General features: G+C 45.4%; 1 protein-coding gene across 1 annotated transcript in view; it reads left to right on the forward strand.

Annotated features, from left to right (window-relative positions):
* Nucleotides 1–19490, forward strand: part of pkd1a (polycystic kidney disease 1a) — a 69569-nt gene that overhangs the window by 28014 nt on the left and 22065 nt on the right. The window contains exons 10-25 of the mRNA XM_069720516.1: nucleotides 1–58; nucleotides 4465–4586; nucleotides 4675–4819; nucleotides 5696–5958; nucleotides 6173–6541; nucleotides 6813–7295; nucleotides 7387–7518; nucleotides 8224–8399; nucleotides 9128–9258; nucleotides 9391–12008; nucleotides 12529–12723; nucleotides 12815–13114; nucleotides 13249–13685; nucleotides 14631–14781; nucleotides 18579–18731; nucleotides 19184–19324. The exon at nucleotides 1–58 is cut by the window's left edge and continues 157 nt beyond it. Of these exons, the coding sequence (XP_069576617.1) occupies nucleotides 1–58; nucleotides 4465–4586; nucleotides 4675–4819; nucleotides 5696–5958; nucleotides 6173–6541; nucleotides 6813–7295; nucleotides 7387–7518; nucleotides 8224–8399; nucleotides 9128–9258; nucleotides 9391–12008; nucleotides 12529–12723; nucleotides 12815–13114; nucleotides 13249–13685; nucleotides 14631–14781; nucleotides 18579–18731; nucleotides 19184–19324 (5874 nt within the window). The remainder of the gene's footprint in view (nucleotides 59–4464; nucleotides 4587–4674; nucleotides 4820–5695; nucleotides 5959–6172; nucleotides 6542–6812; nucleotides 7296–7386; nucleotides 7519–8223; nucleotides 8400–9127; nucleotides 9259–9390; nucleotides 12009–12528; nucleotides 12724–12814; nucleotides 13115–13248; nucleotides 13686–14630; nucleotides 14782–18578; nucleotides 18732–19183; nucleotides 19325–19490) is intronic.

A 19490-nucleotide genomic window follows, 5' to 3' on the forward strand; every position in this document is an offset into this window, starting at 1 on the left:
ACCAGTTCCCACCTCTGCAGCACCAAGCGGGCCCACGTCTGCCAGTACACCCCCCAAGGTAGGCTCGCCGACCCCGAACACAGCGCACAGAAATATGAAGAGAAACAAATTCAAACTGACGCACAGATTCACTGCAAATGCAATTTTCCCCAGTTCCCCTTCTTCACTATCAATTTTATTTTAATTAAGTTGTGGCACAAAACAAAGTAGAAAGAAAAAGCAAAACACTTCTCTCATAATTCAGAACTGTAAGACTCCCTTAAGCTCCTTTTATAATTGGAGCAGACTTCACATTGCCACATATAAGAATCATCCAGAGATGTCCTCATCATTTTCCAGCATTAAGGTGAGCATATTATATCAAAGCATCTCCATATTTTAATATAGTATTACTCGTGAGGAATCGGCTCATTTATTCTGACTTGGGGTACAAGAAATAATGGGAACAGTCCTACATTATACAGTGGTGTGAAAGTGTTTGCCTCCTTCCCGATTTCTTATTTTTTTGCATGTCTGTCACACTTAAATGTTTCAGATCATCAAACAAATTTAAATATTAGTCAAAGATAACACAAGTAAACACAAAATGCAGTTTTTAAATGAAGGTTTTTATTATTAAGGGAGAAAAACAATCCAAACCCACCTTTTTCTGTGTGAAAGGAATGATCTCCTGGATCAGGAATGATCTCCCGTATCAGGAATGATCTCCTGTATCAGGAATGATCTCCTGGATCTGGAATGATCTCCTGTATCAGGAATGATCTCCTGTATCAGGAATGATCTCCTGTATCAGGAATGATCTCCTGTATCTGGAATGATCTCCTGTATCAGGAATGATCTCCTGTATCTGGAATGATCTCCTGTATCTGGAATGATCTCCTGTATCTGGAATGATCTCCTGGATCAGGAATGATCCACCTCTCGGATCGCGCTGCAGAAATCGGATGCAAATAATAAAAACCTGCGTGTTTTTTTTTTTTCTTTTGTTTTGTTCTCCCAGTGGTGACTAACGTTAAATAAGGATGGACTTCGTTTTAGTCGTGCGTTGCCGATATCGGAAACGCCTCCGACGGCAGAAAAACAAACCAACCAAACAACAAACAAACAAACCGCGTTTTAAACCAAAGAGAAAAAAAAAACTACCAAAAAAAACAACCCCCCCCCCTGCATTAATGTGTTACCGACGTTTATTGTCCATTGGCCGTCGTCGTCGACAACGATAAACCGCCTCGGAGCTAGCGGCCTCGTCGACGCCGCCGCACTCGGTACGACGGTCGGTTCGGTTCAGTTCGGTTCGCCACGAGGTCCAAAAGCGGCGCCGGACGATTTGACCTTTTTTTTTTTCTTTCGGACTTTCAAGAAACCACCAACACGACGGCTGCAACGTTCGCCGACCGCGTCGCGTTCGATTGCCCACACTGTATCTGGAATGATCTCCTGTATCAGGAATGATCTCCTGGATCAGGAATGATCTCCTGTATCTGTCCTTGTGACAGCAGCTGGAGGAGTCTTTTGGAGAACGTCTTCCTCTGTCCCTGCAGCAGGTGGTGGAGAGGGTGGTCCAGATTATCCAATATGGATAATAGTTTCCTCAGCGTCCTCCTCTCCACCACCCTTTCCAGACTGTCCAGATTGCAGCCAATGATGGAGCCGGCCTTCTTAACCAGTTTGTTAAGTCTGTTGGTATCTCCGGCTCCAATGCTGCCCCCCCTCCCCGGCCCCTTTGTATAGAAGTACAAAGCACTGGCCACAACAGATGGTAGAACATCTCCAACATCTTGCTGCACACATTGAAGGATCGAAGTTTCCTCAAGAAAAAGAGTCGACTCATCACCTTCTTGTAGACAGCGTTGATGTTGGTCTTCCAGTTCAGTCTGTTGTCATGGAGACACCAGGTACTTGTACTCCTCCACCATGTCCACCTCCTCTCCCAGAACTCTCAGCGGTTGTGGAGCCGTCGTCTTCCTCCTGAAGTCGACCACCATCTCTCTGGTCTTGGCCACGTTCAGGAGCAGGTGATTTCTTCCTGCCCGCTCCACAAAGTCCTCCACTACTGCCCTGTACTCCTCCTCCCGTCCATCACTTATACACCGACCACTGACTCCTCCTCCTGTCCATCACTTATACACCGTCCACTGACTCCTCCTCCCGTCCATCACTTATACACCGTCCACTGACTCCTCCTCCCGTCCATCACTTATACACCGTCCACTGACTCCTCCTCCCGTCCATCACTTATACACCGTCCACTGACTCCTCCTCCCATCCATCCCTTATACACGACCACTGACTCCTCCTCCCGTCCATCCCTTATACACCGACCACTGACTCCTCCTCCCGTCCATCCCTTATACACCGTCCACTGACTCCTCCTCCCGTCCGTCCCTTATACACCGTCCACTGACTCCTCCTCCCGTCCATCCCTTATACACCGACCACTGCAGAGTCATCAGAGAACTTCTGCAGATGTCTTGACTCTGAGTTGTTCTGGAAGTCAGTGGTGTAGAAGGTGAACAGGAAGGAGACAGAACAGTTCCCTGAGGAGCTCCAGTACCACTGACCACCGTATCAGACAGCACACTGTCAATCTTGTCAGATTGATGTTATACTGGTGGAGTCTATGAAAAAAAGAACTTCTGATGAAGTTGTTATGGCGACCAAGAACGTGTTGTGTACATCAGGGGAACATGCTCGTCTCACAAAGTGTAAAACAGCAGAAGTTAAACTGCATTGATCAGTCAGCTGTTCCACAGAAAGGATCCTGGTGAGGCTGAGTTTCTCTGGAGTAACGTACAGCAGCAGAAACCAACAGTTAGTTTCCATACAGCTGATGCATGCTGGTGCTTCTTTGGTGCTTCTTTGGTGCTTCTTTGGTGTTTCTTTGGTGCTTCTTTGGTGTTTCTTTGGTGCTTCTTCGGTGTTTCTTTGTTGCTTCTTTGGCGCTTGTTTGGTGCTTCTTTGGTGTTTCTTTGGTGTTCTTTGGCGCTTCTTTGGTGTTTCTTTGGTATTTCTTTGGTGCTTCTTTGGTGTTTCTTTGGTGTTCTTTGGTGTTCTTTGGTGTTTCTTTGGTGCTTCTTTGGTGTTCTTTGGTGTTTCTTTGGTATTTCTTTGGTGCTTCTTTGGTGTTCTTTGGTGTTTCTTTGGTATTTCTTTGGTGCTTCTTTGGCGCTTATTTGGTGCTTCTTTGGTGCTTCTTTGGTGCTCTGGAAAAATAGTCTGGAAAAGGTGGTGGAGAGGAGGACGCTGAACAAACTATTGTCCATCTTGGATAATCCTGTCCACCCTCTCAACCACCTGCTGCAGGGACAGCGGAGCACTTTCTCTAAAAGGTTCCTCCAGCTCCGCTGTCACAAGGACTGATACAGGAGATCATTCCTGCCCACTGCCATAAGACTTTACAATAACTCACCTCTGGCAAAATCCATCACAGTACAATAACACTGTTGACTGTGTTTCTTGGTTGCTTGTATATTATATATATAGATATATACTGTACTGTATGTATATATATACATATATATATGTTGACTGTGTTTATTGGTTTGTTGTATATAATATATATAGATATATAATGTACTGTATATATACTGTATATGCTGTGCATTTTATATTTATATTTTTTACTGCTATTTAGTGCTATTTTATTTTATTGCTTTTCTATTATATTATTCTATTCTATTATTTTATTCTATTGTTTCTATTATTGCTTCTGTATGTATGCTGCTGTGGCGAAAAAAATTTCCCCTCGGGGATTAATAAAGTATATACCTTCCTACCTACCTACCTTTCTTTGTTGCTTCTTTGGCGCTTATTTGGTGCTTCTTTGGTGCTTCTTTGGCGTTTCTTTGGTGCTTCTTTGGTGCTTCTTTGGTGCTTCTTTGGCGCTTCTTTGGTGCTTCTTTGGTGCTTCTTTGGTGCTTCTTTGGCGTTTCTTTGGCGTTTCTTTGGTGCTTCTTTGGTGCTTCTTTGGCGTTTCTTTGGTGCTTCTTTGGTGCTTCTTTGGTGCTTCTTTGGCATTTCTTTGGCGTTTCTTTGGTGCTTCTTTGGTGCTTCTTTGGCGTTTCTTTGGCGTTTCTTTGGCGCTTCTTTGGCGCTTCTTTGGTGCTTCTTTGGCGTTTCTTTGGTGTTTCTTTGGCGCTTCTTTGGTGCTTCTTTGGCGCTTCTTTGGTGCTTCTTTGGTGCTTCTTTGGCGCTTCTTTGGCGCTTCTTTGGTGTTTCTTTGGTGCTTCTTTGGTGTTTCTTTGGTGCTTCTTTGGCATTTCTTTGGTGCTTCTTTGGTGTTTCTTTGGCGCTTCTTTGGTGCTTCTTTGGTGTTTCTTTGTTTTTTTCATACTGGAGTGTATTCCTTGTTTCCTCAGAGGTTTCTTTCTGAAAAACAATTTGCTCCTGCGGGACGGTATCATTTCTGAATAACTGCCACTTCTCTCCCTTTACCTCGGACGCTCACCGTTTCTGCCTCTCCAGTGCGTGTTCCGGATGCCGGGGTCTACATGGTGGGCATGGCTGTGTTTCCTACCCATAATCCTTTGCACCATGCTCCATCCTCTCGCCCCTCTGCGCCACCACCTCCCGGGAGTGGCATAGAGGTCAGTCTCAGCTTGTTTCTTCTTACTCATCATTGACTGTTTCTTCTCAAATGTTCTTGAACTTATTTCTCTTTCATTTTCCTTTCAGATGCTGTTGTTCCCGGCTCTGACCTTCCTTCAGGCCGGCCGTCTGTCCTCCCTAGAATTTGTCACTCGGAAGTTCAGCTCACAAATTCACGTCCGATTCCAGACGTACAGACCTCACTGTCCCAGCATGCACCTGCTGCTACCAGGTGTGGAACACACACACTCACTCACACACACACACACACACACACACACACACACACACACACACACACACACACACACACACACACACACACACACACACACACACACACACGAGGCAGATTCAGACTGTGCACACGCGCCCAGTGAGTGTCAGCAGGTGTTAGAGAACCCGTATAAGCCAGCTGAGCCCACACCTCCGTTAGACGGACACATCCTCACACTGAGCGGCCTCAAACATGTTTGTTCAGTGACCATGAAAGAAAAGTTTGAATGGAGACAGAAAGGAGAGCAAAGAAAACCAAGAAAACAAGGTCACGTCTCTGTTCAGCGCTTCGCGTCCTCGTCCGAGATCACCAGACACACGACGACGTGTGAAGTCAAGAGACGCAGAGAAGATGAAATACAGAAATCCAGAGAGAAACGCAGCTTGTTCAGGACGAGCGAGCACATTTCCCGCAAAGCTTTGGTCTTCATTTTGTGCAGTGAAGGAAGGAGAAATAATAAGATCATTCAACTGGAATATTAATGACACCTGAGACCCAGTTTCCACGACCCCACTCAGAGACGGACATCAGCCCGGCTCACTTCATCACGTTCAAACATGTTGATTTCACCCCTTTGATCCAGTTTGATCCGAAACACAGTGACACCTTGTTGTCTTGTTTTTTTTGTAGTTTCACTTCCAAATATCTTTATATATATTTTTTTATGAAGCTGATAAATCGACTGTTTTGTTTAATAGCTCTATATTTTTTTTATTATGTTGTGTATTTTTATGGATTAAACTACCTATTAGAGTCAAAAATAGCCAATAAAAGGACAAATAAATAAATAATTATTTTTGAATAACAAAGAACATGCGTGTAATGTGTCAGGTTGTGGAGGTCCGGCGTGTTCTCCGCTGGCTGTTTGTGTCCCCAACGCCACGCGTGGTGCTGATCCAGCCGGGTGCTCCCGACTGCAGCAGTGGTGTCCCTTCCAGCAACTGTGCCTGTCCCTCTCCAGTCCCTGCCCGCCGTCCTCCTGTCCGAACTGCACCGTCGGTCACCGCCTGCCCGCTGGGACGCTAAGGCCCCGATACGCGCTGCAGAACGAGGCGGTCTTCACTCTGCCAGCAGGACCAGCTGCACACGTTCTGGTAAACAGCCTTTAAACTGCAATTCACTGACAGACAGCCTTAATTTCAGGGTGTTTACAACCAGATTGGATCAACATTTAAAGAGTTACAGATGTCGTGCAAGACCTGCCATTTTGTTGAAAAAAGACATTTATTTGCAGATAAGGCTGTGAAATTATAGCTCCATCTGTCTGATCTTTGCCTCCGAAACTCTCCTGATCCTGACTTCTCCCAGATACAAGAGCAGCTGGAGGACATCCTGGTGTCGCACGGTGACATAATCGCCCTGCAGCACGATGCCGGCCCATCCTCCCTTCTCAGCTGCCAGTCTTCTCCACACTCTCCGGGGCAACAACCTGTTTTAGCCCTCAACCAATCAGAGTGGTTCTGGATCAACAACACCAGACAGTCAACAGATGCTTCAGATGAGCCTGTGCCCGACCCGGAGCTGGACGTGGAGGCGCTGGTGGCGGACGGCGGGGGAGGCTGGCTGGAGGAAGCAGTGTGCCCCGTCAGAGTGCTCTATGTGGGACAAAGTGAGACGCAGCTGCAGGGAGCTCAGATGTCTGCTGGTCTGCCACAGCCGGGACTCTACAGCCTGCTGGTAAGTCATCACAGGTGCACCTCATATCCCAGCATGCATCTGGCCACACTGTTGAGTTTTTAACACCAATGTTAACTTTCAAACATTTTGTGGTAGGAGTTTACTCTCTTGTGATTTCAAAGGTTTTTAAATTTTGTGTTTTTACTATCAGAAAAAGTCAACCCATGAACAAGCGATAGACAGTCCGTTTGGTATTTGTGTCTTTATTTCCTACAGCTGTATTTCTTGTGTGTTTCCATAATAATTAAGACCCAATGTAATTAACCTTCAGGTGACCTCTGCCGAGCCATCATACCCAACCTCAGCGTCGTGCCCGTTACGGGTGGTGCCTCCTCTGGGTTTGATGATCCTCCACCCCCCCGCACGTAATGGCACCATCTACCTGCAGCCCAATGACACCCACCTTCTGCTCCGTGTGCAGTCTCGCTACCAAACCAGGGCGTCTCGGAGCGGCAGTAATCGCAGTGTGACCTTTCACCTTGAGTGTCCACCTCAGTTTTGGTCCAGTCCCGCTGTCTGTCAGCCGGGGCCGAGCTCGGGGTCAGGGGTCGAGGTCGCAGAGCCCAGCATGTACGCAGTGCTGGAGCTGAGCCTGGGAGGGGAGGAACGGAGTGGTCCAGTGCAGGTGGAGCTGGAGGCCCACAACAACGTGACAGAGGCCAGCCTGATGGTGGTGGTTCACCTGGAGGAGCCACTCAGAGGACTGGCGGTGCAGCCGCATCCTGCTCACAGGGTGCTGATGGAGTCGGTCGTGGTGAGTGTGTGTGTTTATTTAACTGATAGTTGTGTTCAGAGTTCATATTTGATCTGGATATTCTATATATTGTACTCTGTGTGTGATTTAGAGCTACACAGCGTCGGTGCGTGAAGGCTCCAGTCCCACATTTAAATGGACTGTGGATGACAAGCCCTACTTCACCTATTACAACACAGTCCTCAACGTCATCTACCAGCACGCTGCAATCTACAAGCTCACAGTGAGTCATGTTTTCATTCAGCATCAATCAAACATGCCCAAATATTCACTCTTTTTATTGTTTGTTTTCGATACCCAGATTTCCAATGAGGCATTCAAAGACTAAATGTCTGCAACATATATGAAAAAGTTACGATTTCTATTGTGATTTTTAACTTTTATCTTGTGCTTGAACAGTTTTCCTGTTATTAATCAGGCATTTTGCTGCACAAACTAAATGAAAAAGTGAAAAATATAGAGCAGCATAAAACCTGTCAGCATCTAAAAACATTGATTTCAAACATGTTTTGTTTTTTATATTTTTATTTTTGACACTTTCTGCTAATTACTTTATTAAAAAGAAATCTGTTGCACTTGGTAGTCTGTAATTCATGATTTTGTACTAATGCAGCTGTCAGCGTCAAATTAGTCAAATAATTGTTGGTCTGTAAATGTCATCTGTGAAAAACAGCTCGTCAAGTTATTGTCTTCAAACTGTCTGTTTCATCTGACCAATAATCGAACATGCAAATCCATTCATTTTATTTTTATAAACCAGCTTATTTTGGGCTATTTGAACCGATAGATGTTAAACATTGAATGAAAGGATAGATCATAATCAGAATAGTTGCAGGTTAATCTACTAGAGACTTTTATAGGTCACATTGTGTGTTTGAATATGTGAGTTAATGAGCTGTGAGTTAATGAGCTGTGACTTCTCTCCCAGGTGACGGCCATGAACCACGTCAGCGCGCTCACCGAGCACTTCAACGTCACCGTGGACCGGCTGCAGCCGATGGCCAACCTGGCGGTGAGGGGGGTGCCGGACGTGGTCCCTCAGGGCTCCACGCAGACTCTCACCACCTCAGTGCTCCTCGACATGTCTGTGGCCGCCACCTTCCGGTACGAACCATCTGGGGGTGAAAGGTCGGGGATAGACAGCAGCATGGATAGATAAACAGCTTAAAGCTTCATCCACTGTGGTATTTAAATGCAAAGTCTGGATCCAAAAAAAAGGCCTGTATGTCTCTTATTGTCCTTTATGTCTGCAGGCGGAGTGAAAACAGTGCATCTGTTAGTTGGTGACGAGTCCTTTCTTCTCCTCTATCAGTCTCTCTGTGTTTCTGTGCTCTTTTCTCTGGTTGTTTCTTCCTCTGTGCCTTAATAGTTCTGCAGAAGTCGACTCAGAGCGGAGTCTTGGATTTATAACTGTGGTTTGCGAAGATTGCTGACAAGAATTTTCCCCTCAGCGCGGCTGTTTCCCCTCGACATGTTTTTTTCTTCCACTCTTTCTATTTCACTCGTTTAACTCCCTCCTTCTTTTTTTTCTTCACTTTCCCACCCTCTCAGCTTTGGAGCACTTTTTCACTTCTACTCTCCCTCCACTCTTCCTATTGTTGGTCCAGAGAGGCTTCCTGAGTTTAGAGTTTCCACTTCTCCTCTACCAAAACCATCTATTGCGTCGTCAGAAAAGATTCATACTTTGCAGCTTTCCAGTGTCTGCATATGTTAGTGTGTTTGTACTGGTATTACTCACGTTGTGGGGACATAAATCTGTTTACATGATCACATTGTGGGGACTAAAGGCATGTATTTCTCTGAAGCTGTTTTTCGTCTCTCTTATGATGCAGATGGTCTTTTGGTGACGGTGGATACAAGGAGGTTGAATACAAGCCTCCGTACCCCCCCTCCCTCCTCTGTGCAGAATCACCCAATCAAATCCTGCTTAGCAACAACATCACCTATATCTACTCTCAACCAGGTAACCCCTCCCCCGACGTTCCAGCATACAGTCATGACGAATGGAGCGTGAGCCAATTTTATGCCGATAATAACATATTGCTCAATTTAGCTCCCTTTCCTTATGACTCTTTTTTCCCCTCGTTGTGTACAGGAATATACACGGCGCTGGTTTCAGTGTCGAATCGTTACGAGAACATCAGTCAAAGCATCAACATGAGCGTCTACAGCATCCTCACTCGTGTCGATATACAAACGGAGCCGCAGCTCCTCCTCGCACGCAAACCAGCAGATTTCGAAGCTCACCCGCTGCCCTCCCCGTACGGCATTCACTACGACTGGCACTTTGGAAACACTTCTGCCGCGCTGCAAGGTCGCCGCGTGGCGTACACCTCCGAACGGAGCGGCGTCTTCACTGTCTGCGTGTCAGTAAACAACACCATCAGTTCCACAGAGGCTTGTGCTGAGATGTTTGTGTATGAGGAGATCGAACACCTGACGGCTGAGAGCTCGTCTCCCACGGAGCTTCACAGTCCCACCAGGGTGCAGGCGCATCTCGAGTCAGGGAATAACATCACGTGGACCTTCTCGATGGGTGACGGTAAAATCTACATGACATCTGAGCCTCGCGTGTCCCACAGCTATGTCAAAGACGGCAACTACACGGTAAACGTGACTGCCGTGAATGCTGTGAGCTCCGGCTGGACCGTCCTTCCGGTTCACGTGTTTGTCTTTCAAGTCATAAAGATGGAGCCGTCTGGATGTGTCCAAGAGCGGACCACCGTCAACTTTCAAGCCTGGGTGTCCGGGAACGCGTCGCTCCACCTGTACGAGTGGAGCTTTGGGGATGGAAGTCCCAACGAGACACACCACGGCAGCCCCAGAGTGTCACACACCTACAGGACGAGTGGGAACTACCACCTCGCCCTGCTGCTCTCCAGCGGCGTCAACAATGCCACCAAGGCCAACTTCTTCAACTGGGTGTGTGTGCAGCCAGCTTTAACCAACATCAGCCTGACTGCTGAGACGTCCCATCACGCTGTGGGGGAGGAAATGTGGTTCCGGGTCAGAGCTGAGCCAGAATTTAACTACAGCTACCAGTGGGACTTTGGTAGAGAGGAAGATCCGGTGCTGGTCCGTGGTTCTGGGAACGTCATGACAACGTATAGAAACCCAGGTCGTTACATGGTGACGGTCAATGTTTTCAATAACATCTCTGTCAGTAATGCCAGTGCTGTGATTGAGGTTCTGATGCCCATTGGACCCGTTCTTATCCACCATAATGGCACAAAGTACAACAACCTGACTCTCGGAGCAGCGTACACCTTCAGGACCGCTTCATTGGCCTCCAATGTCACTTATATCTGGAATTTTGGAGACGGAAATGTGCTCACAGGCCAGAATATCGTCCACACCTACAACATCTCGGGGAACTACAACATCTCCCTGAAAGCAGCCAACACGGTGAGCCAGAATCAAACCGTTTCAGCCGTTGCTGTGCTGGCGCCGATCCGAGGGTTGACGGTCAACGCCAGCTTGGTGATCGTCCCCCTCAATGCTTCGGTCCACTTTGAGGCCCAGCTGGAGGAGGGAGATGGTGTCCGGTTCTCCTGGATACTGTGTGACCGCTGCACCGCCATCCCAGAAACACACACCATGTTCTACACCTTCCGCTCCGTTGGCACGTTCAACATCATTGTGACGGCGGAGAATGACGTCGGAACAGCGCAGGCGAGCATCTTCCTGTCCGTCCAGCGTGAGTTGGAGGGCCTGCAGATCTTAGCAGAGGAGATTGGTGACGGCGAAGGCACCGGATTGGACAGCTGTTGCTTCGCTACCAACCGTGTTCTCCACCTTCAAGCCGGATTGAAAGAAGGTACCAACATGACCTTTACTTGGAACATCATCCGGGAGCTCGACCCCGTCAGCTCCTTCAACGTAAGCACGAAGACTGTAGAGCTGAATTTCTCCAAGCCCGGTCCGTGTGAAATCTTCCTCCGGGCAGCCAACCTCCTGGGCCAGCTGTCCGTCAACAGAACCATCCACTTCCTGGAACCAGCTGGAGGTGTGTACCTGCAGACCAGTGCCCGCCCCGTTGCAGTCGGTGCTTCAACAAACTTGACGGCTCTGACTAGCCAAGGCTCAGATCTGCAGTATCGCTGGTCGGTGGACGGGAACGCGCTTCAGTGGACCAAGTCGTGGAAGAGACACACCTTTAACAGTCCCGGACAAAAACAAGTTACTGTGGAGGTCTTCAACGAGGTCAGCTCAGAGGTCGTGTCAGAGATTGTCAATGTCCAGGAAGTGATTTCTGGGCTGAGCTTCACAGCCTCCAATGTGACGGAGCAGAGCTACGTAGCAGCAGGCATCAGCATCGCGCTGGAAGGGGCGGCGCTGACGGGAACCAATGTGACGTGGACGTGGCTGCTGGAGGGAAGAACACAAACAGGGAGGAGCACTTCTCTGGTTTTCCAGGAGCCAAAGACAACCATCGTTGCTTTGAATGCAACCAATGATGTCAGTGGGCAGCTGGTTTCCAGGGAGTTCTTTGTTCAGGAAAGGATTCAGGGGTTGGATCTGAGGGCAAGTAAGAACCACGTAGCAGTCGACGAAAAGGTGGAGTTCACCATTTCCATGGCGGCGGGTTCTGACGCTCATCTGATCCTCAGCATCAGCGGTGACGCCACAGTTATCCCTCAGCCCAATCAGACCTACACCCACGTGTTCACCAGGGTGGACACGTACATGGTGAACCTGACGGCTCACAACCAGGTAACGTATGAACACATGAATCAAGTACATTCTGGGAATCAATTCTCCTTCACTCTGATATGAAATAAAACTGATTTTTAACACTAAAAATAAGCGTTATATAAACTACACGCATTTACTCGAACAGTCCAGTGACACTATTCTCTGCACACAGTAGGAACCTCATGGCCTCACTGGCCTTTACAGACATGAGTATTGATCAGATTATTAATATTTGCTGTCAAACATTAAGTTATTTGAAGCAAAAGGTCATTTAAAGCCACACAGGAATAAAACCGACTCCGGCGCCACCAACCAAACACGAACACATGAATCTCACTCAGAAAATACAGGATGGAAGCAGCTCAGTGGACTGCAGCACACAAAATGCATTGTATCATAATAATTTGGGAAACTTAATGTCATAGGTATATAGTGATTTAGCAGAAATCTGAACATTCTTATTATTCAAGAAGTAACTCAAACTAATACAGTGCACGTATTTGTACGCGCTGTTGTGTGTTTCAACGTGACGATCCAGGTGAGTTCCAAGACGTGGCATATCCAGGTGAAGGTGATGGAGCCGGTGCGTGGACTCTCCATCCAGGGAAGCTGCGCAGCGATCCCTGTCGGGAAGACCAAAATGTTTGTGGCCAACATCCTGACGGGAAAACCCGTCCGATTCCTGTGGACTTTTGATCTGCACCTTCACAAGGTGCCTCGCTTTGGCAAAGAGGTGCGGTCACTCTCATATTAAAGCCTTCATGATGGAGACATCAAATATTACAGTGAATGGTGATGTATGACTATAAATCCCACGACTCCAGGTGCTCTACACGCCAGAAGAAGCAGGTTTACTGACCATCTACCTGAAGGCATTGAACAACCTGCAAGGTCAGAACACCACGAGTTACATCCTGGTGCAGAACGTGCTGAAGTCTGCGGTCCTGTACGCGGTGCCGCGGGACACCTTCATCAACAAGATGGTGACCCTGATGGCCTCCGTCATGCCCAGATCCAATCCTGTGGAGTGCTTGTGGGACTTTGGTGACGGATCCTCACCGGTTCACAGCAACTCCACAACTGTGCGTTATGAGTACAGACAGCCAGGACATTATCTGGTCAAAGTACGTTTCTTTGAATTACATTATTATTCGCTCATCTATGTATTGTTATTGTATATGTATTGAATCACTGATGCTGCATGCTAAAGTTTGACGTCCTCTCTGGAGGTTTCACCTGTTTGTGTATTCATTGCCAGACCAACTGCAGTAACCTGGTGAGCTGGGTGTTGGCGCAGGTGGAGGTGAACATCAGTGTGTTGGAGTGTGAGGAGCCTGAGGTGCAGGTGGTTCAAGCCCCCCGCCTCGCCATCTGGCGCTCGCAGCCCACGTCAGTGGAGGCCAGCGTCAACCTGAAAGGCTGCATACGCTACGGAGCTCAGTACCTGTGGCAGATACTCTCCACCTCCTCCTGTGATAATGAAGTGATGAAGGACCACCCTGCGCCCCCTGGGGTGGCATCTCAGCCCGTCCCAGAAATTCACCTGCCGGCAGAGGTAGACGTGCGGCGGCTGCAGCTGTCATTGCCTAAGATGGTTTTGTCAGCAGGGAACTACTCCTTGGTGTTCTCTCTGTCGTATGAAGGCGTGCCGCTGAGGAAGGCGGCCTGTCTGGTACTCAGCATCATGGCTGCCAGGTCAGTAGACAAACACACACCGACCCTGTACAGCAGCACATTACACCCCCCTCCTTCATTTAGGTTAGTATTTACTCATTTACTTAGTTTTAGTTTGGTAATTATTTGCATTTACATGACAAGATATTACATCTTTTAACATTAATATGGCTAATTAATATGACTTCTATTCTATTAGATCCTTAGACATGGACCATCAGTGATGTGAAATTCAAGCTGTAATCCACCCAACATATTTGCCACCTGTTGGTTGACTTACTTTAATAGAGATTCTTTTCAGAATGTCACAGATGTTTTTCCCAAAATACTGAACTGACTAAATGGGCAACAATAATATAAAATTGATATTAGGTCAGTTTCAGCTCTGCAAAGAGATCACTTGTGGCATCACGATGCCGAAAGCGTTCAGAGAAAACCTCCCCAGCAGCTTCCTCCATGTGGTCGTCTGCTCACAATATTGTCGACATTAAGGAGGTGTGATCACGTCCGCAAAGACGTTTACATGCATCTCTGCAGAAGTATATCAACTCTGTTTATCTTTAGAACAAGTATTTTATAACTAGCTGGGGTAAGAGATTGCCAAGAATCTGAAATTTGTGCAACGTTAACTAAAACAGCTCATTTATATCAGGGCTTAAAAGATTATTGTTTATGTCGGCTTTTAAATACGTAACCGCAATTATAATGTTGTTTAAGTTTCTGAAAAGCACTTTGAACTGCTTTCGGTTTTTTTATTGTCTTAAATATGCTAATCTAATTTATTCTTAATATCTTATTTTTAATGTATTTCTCTGCCTTTGCGAAGCAGTTTGAACTGCGTCCTTTAAATGCCGTTTTAATTTTAAATGTATTTCTATATCTCTGTAAATCACTCTGAATAGCTTTGCACAACGTACATATAAATAAACTTGGCTTGCCTTTTTCTCTGTTAATCGTCGTTGTCAGGCTGATGCCCATCATCGAAGGGGGCACCTACAGGGTGTGGTCGAGGACGCAGGACCTGCAGCTCAGTGCAGAGCAGTCTTATGATCCCAACATGGACCTGGACAGCCAGTCGCTGCTCCACTACCACTGGGAGTGTCAAAGCACCTCCAAGGTAAGAACGGCCCGAAGCCACCGTGACTTCACATGTTATCGGTCTGTGTCAGTGTCTCTTTTCTATCTAAATATAGAAAGACCAAGAAAAGGAGAATCAGAAAAGGAGCTATTCAGCTCTTCAGCAGCATCAATGTAAAGGTCTCTTGAAAATGAGAATATTAGTTATTACAGGAAATGCGAGCTATTGTTTAATATATAGCAGTTAGTAAATTGCATGTTTAAGTATAAAGTAGAGCAGTGAATGGTGTGTAAAGTCTGTGTTTAAGCAAATTTCTCTGCTCCTGGCCAGACAGAAGTCTCTGTGTTTTCCCAACATTTAGTTTGAGTTTAATACAAATGAAAGTGTGAAATTGTCAATATTTTTTTACTGTTGTATTGATGATTCATGAAACAGAGTTTGGAGGACGAACATGAATCTGTGGAGAAGTTCTGTAATGTCATCTGTTCCCGGGTTCTGTAACTGCCTCCAGAGAAGTTTGTTGTTTCGTGACAGTTTTCGACAGGTTGTTAATGTGTCTGTCGAGTGTTGAGTTTATGCTTTTGTGTGTGTTTATTTAGTCAGTTCCTCCAGGAAATCTTGTGATCGCAATATTTGATGCAAATTCAAACTATCTCAAAAATATTTGCAGGAAGTAGCAATTTTGCAAAATTAACACAATTTACTTGCAATAACAGTTGTGAATAGAAGCTCTGCTGAGCACGAAGTGAGCCGTTCCAAACAAAACTGGTTTTATCAACAAAAATAATTCATCAGTTATAGTCAGCAAGACTCCTCAAACTCTCCTCTCATCATCAAAACAAACCACAGCAATGGCCAAAACTCGCTTTATGGAAAGCTGGTCTTCACACAACTCAATGTTCCCACTTTCTTGCATCTGTCTAATCATCCATTATGTTTTACATTACATCGGTTTATTCATCCTTACAGTTCTAAGAGATTGCACTTTATATTAGTGCACACAGCATTTGTATTTAATATTTATATTACAGAATATGTAGTAGACGTGTTCTTTATTGCAGTCAGAAGCTGTGTCATTTGAAGGAACCAGGAATTTCTTTTATAACTCTGACCTCATGGTTCTTTAAGTTCATAAAAAAAAAGAAAAAAGAAGAGAACTAAAATATTTCCACATATTTCTGGGAAGTGTCGTCTGCTTTTCATCATAGGCAGTGATTACATAAGACTGCTGATTCATTAGTTATTAGTTAAAAAAAAGAAAAAAGGCTTGACCTGCAATTTTTGGCAATTCACGCAATATTAACCACAAAAAAAAAAGAAATCACACAAAACTGCAATATTTGAGAAAAACTGATGACATAAAAACTCTGTGAAATCTTGGACTGTTTAGTGTTTTTCACACTCTGTTTTTTTGGGTGGGTGGGAACAGACAAACACCACAATATAAGACCCAGTGGGATGGGTGTGGCCAGCAGGATGGAGTGCATGCCGTTGGATGTCCTCCTTTGTGAGGACTAGTGTGAGTTTGACAGTGAGGACGTTTAGTTGCCGGTCTTTGTTTTGGACCTTCAAATGCTGTTTGAGGGTTAAAATGTGTTTTCATGGTTTATGTTAAACTAGACGACAGTTGTAGTCAAATATTAGTCGTGATATTTAAGGTTAGAATAAAGTATCAAATACACCATGTTGATGAAGATCCTCACACAGAGACACAAGTACAACGTGTGTGTGTGTGTGTGTGTGTGTGTGTGTGTGTGTGTGTGTGTGTGTGTGTGTGTGTGTGTGTGTGTGTGTGTGTGTGTGTGTGTGTGTGTGTGTGTGTGTGTGTGTGTGTGTGTGTTTGTTTGTGTGTGCGCGCTGCACATGTAAGCAGGCAAGCATTTAAAGAGTTATGGAACTGTTTAGAGATCAACTCGGCATTCCACAGCTGTTCCCCACCCTGACCATTACTCACACACACACACACACACACACACACACACACACACACACACACACACACACACACACACACACACACACACACACACACACACACACACACACACGCACACACAGACACACAGACACACACACAGACAGATACACACACAGACACACACACACACACAGACACACAGACATACACACACAGACACACACACAGACACACACACGCGCACACAGACACACACACACACACACAGACAGATACAGATACAGACACACACACACAGACACACACACGCACACACAGACAGACACACAGACACACACACAGACACAGACAGATACACACACACAGACACACACACAGACACAGACAGATACACACCCACAGACACAGAGCTGTGCAGCGCTGCTGATAAGGAGAGACTCTGTTCATCCACAGAAAATGAAATAGTTTTGTTTAGTAACAGCTGATCATAGTTGATGATAATTAACTGACATCAAAGAAAGAATCAGTCGTTAACATGAGTTTCTGTACAAAGTCGAGTTTGAGACGTTTGACGTGTCGTTACGGTTTAAATCATGAAGCACATCTCTACACTTTTCTCAGAAATCATCCTGTTCAGTAAAAATCACTAATGTACAAGTAGAGTTTCAAAATCTATAACCGTTGCCATGGAAACTGGCACACAAGGTGAGAAATGAACTCAGCAGTTCATTATTATTTTACCATAACGGCAGCAGTTATGGTAAAAGATCTGTAATGCTGCGAGCATGGGACACAACTTCTGATAAGTGAACTCCTGTTGAATCTGTTCTGCAGGTGGTGTTTTTTAGGAATATTTCTGAATCATCTCTTATCATCCAAAATATGAGTCTGAGTCCTGACAGCTGCTTCTACGCTGTTCGCTTTCATTTCTCTCCATCAGCTTTGCTGGATGACACAACGTCATGTTCTGCAACTGTCGTCACATCTGATTCCTGTTGTTCTGGTTTTGTACCCTCATGGTTGAAATTACCTTATTGCAAGTCGCTTTGGATAAAAGCGTCAGATAAATGTAATGTAATCTAATCTCTGCTTTCCCACCTGCACTCATTCTTCTCTAACAATCTGAACACAAGCACCTCTTATACATCCTCAAATGAGTCAGGAACTTCAAAACCACAACTTCCCTCACAGTATATGTTGACTTCCGTTATATGACTTTGAAAATACAGTTCCAACAACGTGAGATTTAAACTGCTGAACCTCGAGAGCAAGAATCATTCCGAGTGTCGATATCAGTGTGCGTCTCAGTCGGTGAAGCACGATTAAAAACACTGGGAACTTTTTTTTTTAAACGATATGAGATTTTTAGAAGGAATATAAAATAATAAAGATATGAAAGGGCTGGATGAAGTAAGGCTTCATAAACAAGGACTTCAAAGTCCATTCTAAAAGATTCAAGCCAGCAGTCTAGTATCATAAGAAACGGCTTTATTTTATTTAGCAGCAGCCTTCTGAAAGAACTCCTTTTTTTTGTTGTTAATCCAGCAAAGAGAGAAGTGCAAAAGAGCTCGTAATAAAAGCATTAATCAGAGTTTATCAGCATCGGTTACAAATGGTTTTACGTAAACAATGAAAAAAAAGGATTTTAGGACTTTGTTAAAAGACAAATCCATTTTAAATTCTAGAGTTTTGAATGAACAGATTGTGCCACTTGACTGACTTCCTCTTCTTTTATTTACTAGTGCATTAATTATCTCAATGCTCTTACAACCAGAGACATCAAATGAAGTCTCTTTTAGTTAGTTCTGTCAGAATATTTCCAATTATTACTCCAAAGATCAATAAAAAACAAAAAACCTCTGTTCTGGTTTGGTTTAAAACTAACCGGTTTGATGAAGAAGAGGCTTTATGTTTTCAGGGTCCAGAGCACTGCTCCAGTCTGAACTTCGGCCTCGGCTCCAGCGGTCCCGTGTTGGGAATCTCTGGCTCCGAGCTGGAAGCTGGCGTTGAATACGCGTTCAAACTAACCATCAGCAAAGACGCCATGTCTCCGGAGTCCTCCACGCAGACGGTAAGAGACACGTCATCAACAACATTCATCTCCGGTAATCAATGTCCTCAAGTTATTAATAGTTAACAGGACCGTCACGATCGTAACATTGTAGTTGTCAATTATTGTCATACAAATAATTACAGCTTATGAAGAAGAGCATATAAATATAAAATATATTTCTGTTTGCCTTTTAGTCTTTCTAAAGTTAAATTTATTAAATTTGTGTGTGTTGTGCGTGTCTGTGTGCGTGTCTGTGTGTGTGTGTGTGTGTGTGTGTGTGTGTGTGTGTGTGTGTGTGTCTGTGTGTGTCTGTGTGTGTCTGTGTGTGTGCGTGTGTGTGTGTGTGTGTGTGTGTGTGTGTGTGTGTGTGTGTGTGTGTGTGTGTGTGTGTGTGTGTGTGTGTGTGTGTGTGTGTGTGTGTGTGTGTGTGTGTGTGTGTGTGTGTGTGTGTGTTTGTGTGTGAGAGACAGGTGCTCGTCCAAAGTGGCCACATCCCCATGGTGTATCTGGAGTGTGTGTCCTGTAAGGCTCAGTCCATGTACGAGGTGAGCCAGAACTCGTACGTCTACCTCAGAGGAACCTGCACCAACTGTCAGGGCTTTCACCGTGGGGTAAATACACACACACACACACACACACACACACACACACACACACACACACACACACACACACACACACACACACACACACACACACACACACACACACACACACACACACGCTGACTGTGAGAATGAGGTCATCATACCAGTGGAGCCAGAGAGAGTATCTTAA

The sequence above is a fragment of the Brachyistius frenatus genome, unplaced genomic scaffold (assembly GCF_029030835.1).
Source record: "Brachyistius frenatus isolate BFR_SWC_R1_liver_20210118 unplaced genomic scaffold, ASM2903083v1 Contig_243, whole genome shotgun sequence".
Taxonomy (NCBI): domain Eukaryota; kingdom Metazoa; phylum Chordata; class Actinopteri; family Embiotocidae; genus Brachyistius; species Brachyistius frenatus.